The sequence below is a fragment of the Carassius carassius genome, chromosome 16 (assembly GCF_963082965.1).
Source record: "Carassius carassius chromosome 16, fCarCar2.1, whole genome shotgun sequence".
Taxonomy (NCBI): Eukaryota; Metazoa; Chordata; class Actinopteri; order Cypriniformes; family Cyprinidae; genus Carassius; species Carassius carassius.
The window spans coordinates 14988544-14998674 of NC_081770.1; the positions used below are offsets into that span (position 1 = coordinate 14988544).

A 10131-nucleotide genomic window follows, 5' to 3' on the forward strand; every position below is an offset into this window, starting at 1 on the left:
AAAACGAAATCAAGACCACCAGTGTAATTCGAAACATTTATTTCAATGTCTAGATCTGACAGTCCTGTGTGGACATCAGATGATACACAAATACATATGTACAAACAAACAAACAGAACATGTTGAGACAAAACCCACTGGCCTATTCCTTACCAATAAAAACAATCTTTAAGAAAATGGTGAAGAACTTAAACCAAAAACATTTTCTTCTTTAACTCTTGCTGAGATTATTTGTATGAAATGAACCAATACACATTCACAAACCAACACAAGTTTACAGTCTCAAAACCTTTTGGACTCTTTTTGTCTATTTATCTTATGAACAAATGGGCTGTGGACTTTGAAAAGCATATCTCTAAAATCCCATCTGGATAAACGATTAGTCCATTTGTTAACAACAGACATGCCCTGCACTGTTTGAGCGAATTTGGAGCACCATTATCTTTGGTAGCACCTTGACTAGATATCTGGGATTTCTGGAGAATAATATATCTTGGGATCTTTGTAATTTAGAGCCTGAATCAGTCCAGCCCAATACTCAGTCAAGATACTAATTTTCCCAAAATGGTGCTCCAATGATTGTTGGTTTTATGATAAGCTTGTTACAGTACATGAAGTAATGGCAACATGAAAAATGGGCTCGGTATCTCTAAACATCTGGTGAGCATCACCAATTTGCTTTGGAAGTGGTGATGTACTTGTACATGGGCAGTTTATTATGTGTAACAAAGCTTGATTTAAAAAGAAATAATATTTTAATCAATATCTAATACTGTCAATGAGGTGTTTGGTATCGTTGTTCATCTTCAGAAAAAGATTGAGTTGTCGAGTTGCTGCTTTTTTTGTTGCATTTATTGGCGCTTGGCTTTGTATGGTCGTGAACGTTTTCGCCGGTCGGGTTTGCGTTGTTTGTGGAGCCGTCCAATGCTTACGCCCTGTCTGCGACGCACAGAGATGTTCTGCTCCACCAGACTCGCTAACATACCTACAAAACACCAAAAGGACATTGATTAAAGCAGTGGTTCCTAACTATGTTCCTGAAGCCCTCCCGTCCCAGCACTGCACATTCTGATTGTCTCCTTTGTTTGACACCCATTTCACGTCTTGGAGTGTCTATTAATGAGCTGGTGACCTAAATCAAGTATGTTTGATTAAGAAAATCACATGCAATGTTTAAACATGGTTGAGAAACACTGGATTAAAGTAATAGCTCCCTGTTATTGTAGCCCATGGGACTTACTTTCTTTTGTGGAACACCAAAGGAGACGTTTAGCAGAACATTCACACTGACATTTTTGTGGCATATGAAGATTCTCAAAAATATCTGATTTTGCATTCCACAGAAGAAACAACATTTTTTTTACCTTCTTGTGCCAGCATTGATATGAAGGTGCAGATGAATTCGTCATAATTATGAGTCCTCCTTTGGTCATCGATCTGAAAATAGACAAAAAGCTTCACTACAGGTTCTCTTGAAATCATTCCGGAGAATCCTGCGAGATTACGTTCTTGTTCATTGGAAACCTTAAGTCAAACGCTTACCTTAAACTTTTTCCTTTTCTCCACTTCTTCTTTCAAACACACTTCATAGTTGGCAATGTCAGCTTCCACGTACTTCAACAAGGCCAGCAACTCCTGTGCAACAGAAACCCTCAAGTTCATGGAAAGTTGCATCACTAAAATCACTACAGCGCTGCAAGAAAACTAATTTCTGAAGTCTTACTTTAGGGGTGTATTTTTCTCCAGGAGGTTTGGTGCTGGTTTCTGCATTGGTGGATGGCAGCTTCTCCTTGTCCGGTTTGACGTCGTCTGATTCTTTGACGTCCTCCTGTTTCATCTCCACCGATGGTCCTTCCTTCACTTCTTCCTCTCCTCCTGGACCAGTCGTCTCTTCTTTCTCTTTCTTCTCCACACCACCTGCTTTCTTTAACCCTTCCAAGATTTCTATCAAATGAGATCGAGGTTATCCAAAAAAGTATTCCGCTAAAGAAATTTCAACTGTTAAAACCTCATTGTTTTGAATGTGAACACGTACCTGTAGCTGGCAAGGCATACATGACGCCGTCCTCTTGCAGTCGCAGCATTGTGGAGCTCACTAGCGCCCCCAAGTCCCGGACCGCTCGATTGTGTCGGGCATCTAACCTAATCAGCCCATCATCTTCGCCAAACAGCACACGACTTAAGTGGGGCACCACAGGGCTGGAGGGCCGCGTAGCTGCTTGCGATCTCGCGGGCGAGCGAAGTGGTGAGTTGAACGCGCTGCCGATTTCCGAGGCTGTATCCGTGCTTTCATTACTGGGTGTGGGCGACGGCTGGCAGGCCGAGGTGATGCTGATCCCACCCGTGCGACCCTCCGTGCGTACATTCAGAGGCGTGGAACCTGTTGTAGCCATGGAGTCCTTCCTTTGGACTTCCTTCTTCAGTTTCTCAGCTAAAACGCTGAGGGCTAACTGACCCTCCATTGCTGCAACAGCACCGACTACACTTCGGCCCTTGGTACGTGAACGTAGACCAACCTTTCTTCGGACCCTGCTGATCACAAAGACAACCAATAAAGGTCCAAAACAGTAATTTTCTACTACTTAAGCTTCCTTTCCACTATCTCCGACAAATGACGGACACAAAAGTTCTTCATTTCCAGTGGAGAGTAGTGCGGTAGCTGCTTGGAGTTACGATCGTATGCGGACATTTCGTATACGATTTGAGCTTCGGATGCATTCAAATATTTGAACTTCAGGTGGCTAGACCCCATGCGACCGCCCGACAGGATGCGATGTATTCTATAAAAAACTATGGGTATAAGGTTAGAATTACCAATATCTTGTTAACATTAACATTATTCTTTAAACACTATTTCTGTAAAATGATGCATTAGAATAATTAAGGCAGAAATAATTATTTTATAATTATTAAATCATCATTTACATTGACTGGGCCCATAAAACCTACTACGTTTTTATTTTGGGGGGCATTTATTTTGTGACGATACATTCATACATTAATTATATTAATTAAAATCATTCCTTTTACCATGGTAAAAATGCCGAGGTAATGTTGCTGCATGACCAATTTGAAAGTTGCCACTAGGGGGAAAAATGCGACAGTCTTGTCCGAATGTGACGTGCAGTGGAAAGGTTGCGTTAATACTGTCATAGCGAAAATGTTGCCAAGCAAGTTAGATAAAGGTTAAGTTTTCACTTTGTTTATAGTTTGCTGAGTAATAACACCTTTAGTTTAACGATACAGACATTTGAAGGAACTCTATCGCCCTCTTGAGTACTAGAGGTTTGTTACCACTGCAAGAACACATAAAATATTTTAAAATTTGAACTCTATCATAGTTGTATACCTGCTTGTAGCACCTGCAGTGCTGCACTCCTCCTCTTCATCATTATAGTCATCCTCATCATCAGAATAAGGGGGCTGAGGGGGGCCAGGAAGGCGTGAGCGACCCACACCTGCAGCAAGATCCTCCTCTTCCTGTCAGTCATCAAGCATACTGAATGAAAGCCCATATCATGCTTGCTATTCCAGATATCCTGAAACACAAACAATCTTACCTGCATGGGGGACTTGGCGTAATTGTGGTTGTCCAGGAAGGCTGGCAGACGCTGGACGATGGGATTGGGAACATGTATAGGGGCTGGTGGCGGACCACCCCCTGTTGGTAAGGTAGCAGGTTTAGTCATAGGTCTGACTTTTCCAGCAGGACTTGGGAGAGCAGCAGCACCTTCCAGAGTTTCAAAAGTGGCAAGGGACATGTTTTAGGTTCGTTTTTGAATCCCTACATTAATCAATAACGTTTAAACTATATTTATACATAACTATGAAAACCTATTCACACTGACTGTTGTATGTTTTGAGGCAAGAATGTTCCCATTGACTTATTTCTCCACACGTCATTGTTGGCAATAACAGGAATTAATCAAAAGGTTCTCATTTTAAATAAATTTAAGACATTCAAATGAAGTTAAATTCAAATGTTACCTGTGGGTGTGGCCTGCTCTGCACACAAAGATATCGGCGTATCTTGCCCCTCCTCCTTTTTCACAGCAGGAGGCGTGTCTTCTGAGGAGGAGGAGTCTTGCTGCTTTCGATCCTGGCCTGAACCTTGTTGGGTCACCCGAATTACCTGTAGCATGTACATAGGTGTACTGAGACATTCACAACTGACCACATATGGTGCTTTTCCACTGTGTGCTACGGCTCGCCTTGGCTCGACTCACTTTAATTTTTTAATTTGACTCAGTTTGCTTTTCCACTGCAGTTTAGTAATGCTTCAATGTGGGTGGAATTATAGACTGATCATTATAGCTGTGCCTATCTACCGACCACGAAACAGCCATTTCTTTTTTCAAGTTGTGTGGGCTACAACTGAGGTGGTAATAAAAACAAAGCACCAGGTACTAGGTACTGTTGAACTCCCGAAAGTGAGCTGTACCGAGCCATAAAATGGAAAAGTGCCAATGGACAAAACCTTCACAGAATCTTTGAGACTCCAAAATTTGGACTTTATTTACACAAAAAAAAAACTCACTTTTTTCTCCCTAACCTGCTGGAGTCCTTCCAGAATGATCTGCCGGTTCCGTTTCAGGATCTCCAGCTTAGACTCGTATTTTATCCTGCGATCTGTAACCACCGCCATTAGATTGAACCGGATGTCATGGTAAGGCTCCCTGAGGAACATTAAAAGGAAACATTAGTTTTCATATTATTTTAATTACATTAAATTTATTTATATAATCTGAATTCATATTTAAATATAAATAGACACTGCTCAAAAAAAATTAAAGGAACACTTTAATCAGAGCATAGCTTCAGGTCAGTTAAACTCCTGTATAGTATAGATATCCAACATGATATTTTTCCTCATTGAGAACTGAAAGTGTTCCTGTAATTCCTGCAGTGTATATGTATATATATTAGGGGTGTAACAGTTCACAAAATTCACGGTTCGGTTCGATACAATACACTGGTGTCACGGTTCGGTTCGGTACAGTTCGGTACGTTTTAGATACAGCAAAAAGAAAAAATTGGCAGATAAATTTCCTTGATTTTTAAAAAATGTTTTATTTATTAAAACTAACAAAGTATGTTTTTTTTTTTTTTTTTACATTGAACAATGATGGAGCTATTCTTTACCCATCTTCTATGGTGTTTTCTTAGCAGCATACTGTATAAAACAAAAACAGCTCCTTATAAAAAAAATGAAAATGTTATATTAGTTATGAACAAATACAAAGATGTAACTTTTTATATGGAACTCTATAACTCTTTATATTGAGTGTGTTTTTACTCAATTGGTTCTCTATAGGGCTTATGTTTTTTGGAACAAAGCAGGAATTACGGTCTGTCTGAAATGGGCTCGTGAAGGAATATTGTAACGGGGCTCAATTACATTAAGCATGTTCTTAAAACCTAGGCGCTCGCTCACTCAGTACGCGCTGAAGGCTCGTTGCAAAATGGCTAATGCGTTTAACAGACCAGAAATAGAAGATCCTCCAATAACCAACAGGTCTGGTGTTTGGGTGCACTTTGGATTCCCTGTAAGCTATAATGGTGATGATAGAATGAATGGTAAATAGTAAGGTCTCATATCCGCGGCTATATCGTAAATGTAGCCTACCAATCGCCGTGGTGATGTCTTTTGCCCTGTTTGAATCCGTTGGAAATGTCTGTCTAAATGCTGCGGGGATAGTTTTGTTGCGTGTATGTTTCTCCTTTTTTCCGTCTTTTCCCAGATACTGACACACTAAGGTGATGTCGGCGTAAATGAGTTGACATGTTTCAAGTATTCCCGCTGGTTTTTTTTTTTTTTTTTGTATTCCCGCTGGTGTAGGCTACCCTAGATGCGACATATCGTTGTTTTTTTATCCACCACTCTCTTGCCATCACCATTATAGCTTACAGGGAATCCAAAGTGCACCCAAACACCAGACCTGTTGGTTATTGGAGGATCTTCTATTTCTGGTCTGTTAAACGCATTAGCCATTTTGCAATGAGCCTTCAGCGTATATTACTGAGTGAGCGAGCGCCTGACTGAGTAGCCTAACATAAACATATAAGTTGGTGTTTTTTTCTTCTTCGGGGGTGTCAGGGGCGTTGCCTGTTACGTCGTTTGGGTTATTGGGCTACCTTGTTGAACGCATATCATTATATTTAACAATTTGAACCTTGTTGGGTCACCCGAATTACCTGTAGCATGTACATAGGTGTACTGAGACATTCACAACTGACCACATATGGTGCTTTTCCACTGTGTGCTACGGCTCGCCTTGGCTCGACTCACTTAAATTTTTTAATTTGACTCGGTTTGCTTTTCCACTGCAGTTTAGTAATGCTTCAATGTGGGTGGAATTATAGACTGATCATTATAGCTGTGCCTATCTACCGACCACGAAACAGCCATTTCTTTTTTCAAGTTGTGTGGGCTACAACTGAGGTGGTAATAAAATCCAAAGTGCACCCAAACACCAGACCTGTTGGTCATTGGAGGATCTTCTATTTCTGGTCTGTTAAACGCATTGGCCATTTTGCAACGAGCCTTCAGCGTGTATTACTGAGTGAGCGAGCGCCTGACTGAGTAGCCTAACATAAACATATAAGTTGGTGTTTTTTTCTTCTTCGGGGGTGTCAGGGGCGTTGCCTGTTACGTCGTTTGGGTTATTGGGCTACCTTGTTGAACGCATATCATTATATTTCACAATTTGTTTTTATTTTCCAAATATAATTAATTAGTCCAACGAACCGTTCGGTCCATAATGCGTACCGCGTACCGAACCGAAAGCCTCGTACCGAACGGTTCAATACGAATACGCGTATCGTTACACCCCTAATATATATATATATATATATATATATATATATATATATATATATATATGTTCTATATATCACTTTCCTCAAATCCTGATGGCCAAAGATGTGAAAAGTGGTCAGTTTAGCTCTTACCCAGCAGTGGCCAGTCCTATTCGCTCCATTATGACCCGTCTGGCTTTATCCGTCCACTCTTCATCCTCACCCCACGGCCCTGAGGAAAACAGACGGATTCATGTAATCGGCTCTTCTCCTTAAACTCACCAAAGACAGTTATATTGACATTACGTTCTCACCGTGATCGATGGGATATGCCTTCAGACCGTCCAGCTCAAACAGCCGGTCTTTGATTGGCACATAGCTGACGAAGTGAAATGCCTCCATTGTCCGCACGGCACTGATGCCGTTCTGTTTCTCCGGCAGGTGCCGCGGCTCCGGTCTACATGGAAAACAAGACAAAAACAATGACTACAAAACAGCACATTAAGATCTGTTTGTGTAAAATCTACTAATTCTAAGTTAATGGGCAAGGCGTGTAATATTAAAGCTTGACTCTACCTGGCATGGCTGTTGTGGGCTTTTGCCAGTTCAGGAGCGTTTCCAATGGCGTAACCTTTACTCTGAGAAGTCAAACAATAAAGACGTGTTTTAAAATAGGCAAAGAGAAGATGTAAGTGTGCTAATGCTACTTTGTTTACATTCAGACATTTAAAAACATCACTTAAAGTGATAAAGGTAACCAAATAGTCAAACGGTTAGTTCATGCAAAAATTACAATTCCTTCATTAATTTCTCACCCTTACGTCGTTCTAAACCTGTAAGGTTTCATCTTCAGAACACAAATTAAGATATTTCTGATGAAATCCATGAGCTCTCTGACCCTAAATAGACAGCAACGCGACCTACATATTCCCAGGTGCACAAAAATATTCTCGCTGCTTTGTAAAATTACGTTTGAACCCCTGATGTCACATGGACTACTCTACCGATGTCCTTGCTACGTTTCTGGACCTGGGAACATTTCAGTTGTATCGCTGTCTCTGAAGGGTCAGAGAGCTCTTGGATTTCATCAAAAATACCTTAATTTGTGTTCTGAAGATGAACAAAGGTCTTACAGGTTTGGAACAACATGAAGGTGAGTAATTAATGACTGAAATTTCATTTTTGGGTGAACTATCCCTATAACGGCAGACATTGATTTCCACAGAATTGTTTTCCATACTATAGAAATCAGAGGCTACCATCAACAATTTGGTTACCAATATATAAAAAAATCTTCTTTTGTGTTTAACAGCAGAAAGTATGTTATACAGGTTTGAATGACATGAAGGTGAGTAATAATAACAGAATTATCCCTTTAAGTGTCCAAAAACGATCTTTATGTGTGTAACGGACCTCAGGACTGAAGCCCTTGGTGAAAGCCTTCATGCGGCTCAGAGTCGTTCCCAGCTCCACGCCGCTGCAGTTCAGAAGCACACTCAGAAGAGCGTGAGTGGCACAGGAGTTCGGTATCAACTGCACACAACATTCGACAAACAGACTAATGAAAGGGAGGATAATAACTGCAGATTTATGTTGCAATGCAAATATGGTCGGCACTAACTTGGTGAGCAAAAAACATGTCGTTAACGATCTCGTCATCGATAACTGAGGTTTCATCCACCAGCGTGGATACTTTACGCCGAGATCTTCGCTCCTCGATCCACTTGAAGAGGAAGATGAAGCCATAGACAGGACTGAGAAGACAAAATAGACAGGACAGCTATAGAATAATAATAATGAAAATGTTTATAGATAGATAGATAGATAGATAGATAGATAGATAGATAGAAATCAATATTAAAATGTATATTATTTTTACAAAATTTATATTTTATTAATTGAGGTAAACTGTATGATGAAATAACCAATATTATATATTTATTCATAGATTAATAAACAGAAAGAATTATGAAAAATAAATTAAAAATGAAAGGTTAACAAAAATCCTAAATAACATTATAATTAATATCTAAAGTATTAATGTCATTAGGCTTATAAATTTAAAAAATGTAATTGTGATAAAAACGGTAATACACATTAATATATGTACGCAGACAACATTTAAATGATTCATATTGGTAACAAATTACTATTAGTTTATAAATATTAACATAGAGGCTTTAAATGATGACAAAAAGTAAAATCGTGTGATTAATCCACCTTTGACATTTGCTCTGAAGATCATAGATCTCCTCCACCTGAACGCCCTTCACACCTGAGTCCAAACATAAGCATTATATATATCATGCTTTTAATATTTAATATAGATTATTAAAAGCATGTCTGTGCCAAACAGACTCACCAAAGTCTTCCACCAAGAGTGTGAACAACCCTGAGAAAGAACGAGACATAACAAAACAGACAGTGTTAGAAACCACTAGAAGTCTTATATGATAAAATACTATATTATGAGATGAACCAGAAATTAATACGAGTGCGTTGACTTGCATTGTATGCATTTTAGTCAAATTAATATACTACAAGCACAATATACTATATTAGGAGATGACATGTTAACCTAAAATATATTTAATTAATAATAATATGATTACTGATTATTATACACTGACATTACGCATCAATGTTTATTTAGAGACTCACCCGGGTCGCTTTCTAACTCCAGCCAACCTTTGTTCATTTTTGCAGAAATCTCTCCGCTAAACCATCGAGCAGTCGATAATATCATAAAACACTACATCAGCCGTGTCCTGCTACATATTTGATCCATCTCAGGACGATTTGGACGCCTAGTAAACACAATAAAGAGCAGCGCCGTCGACTGGAGTTGACGTCATTCCGCTGCGCCGTGCGTCATGCCGCAATACAGTGAAGAGGCGCTGGATGGCGCTGAAATTCAAGACAGACGAGTGTCACGATCATAGACTATAAAAACAGGTCACGATAAGACAGGTTTCGTAATAGTGTATTTAATCGCTTATTGCTTTTTTTTTTTTTTTTTGGTGTACCACTGATCTATATATATATTATCAGAGGTGTGTACCTGTATGTGATTGTCCTATATCTCTATCTATCTAGCCGTTTATGTGGTACATTCTGTATACATAAATATCACTTTACATAAAGTCGTATATAATAAAATGTGATTTACGTGATTTGTAGTTACTGGATGCTTTTAGTGCATAAGTAAAATTATTTTTGAGATATTTAATATAATATGTAATAATATGTATTTAGTTTAGTGTAATAATCATCATCATCATCATCATCATATTAATAATAAATAAATTATTATAAAGGTGTGATACTATCTTT

General features: G+C 39.1%; 1 protein-coding gene across 1 annotated transcript; it reads right to left on the minus strand.

Moving 5' to 3' along the window:
• Positions 1-22: 22 nt before the first annotated feature.
• LOC132159659 (ubiquitin carboxyl-terminal hydrolase BAP1) lies at positions 23-9689 on the minus strand. Its single transcript, XM_059569233.1, has 17 exons — positions 9460-9689; positions 9161-9190; positions 9019-9073; positions 8420-8552; positions 8212-8331; positions 7375-7436; positions 7113-7255; positions 6952-7030; positions 4538-4676; positions 3988-4132; positions 3561-3742; positions 3350-3480; positions 2036-2532; positions 1724-1944; positions 1543-1635; positions 1365-1437; positions 23-985 (listed from the first exon to the last, which is right to left on the minus strand). The coding sequence occupies exons 1-17, from the start codon at positions 9542-9544 to the stop codon at positions 852-854; spliced, it is 2322 nt and encodes a 773-aa protein (XP_059425216.1). The 5' UTR covers positions 9545-9689; the 3' UTR covers positions 23-851.
• Positions 9690-10131: the final 442 nt, after the last annotated feature.

Coding starts and splice junctions, on each gene's coding strand:
- LOC132159659 (XM_059569233.1), bottom strand. CDS start 9,544: ATGATATTATCGACTGCTCGATGGTTTAGCGGAGAGATTTCTGCAAAA. Junction 8,332..8,419: donor ACATGTTTTTTGCTCACCAA/GTTAGTGCCGAC, acceptor TGTTGTGTGCAG/TTGATACCGAACTCCTGTGC. Junction 3,743..3,987: donor AGAGCAGGCCACACCCACAG/GTAACATTTGAA, acceptor TTGCCACTTTTG/AAACTCTGGAAGGTGCTGCT.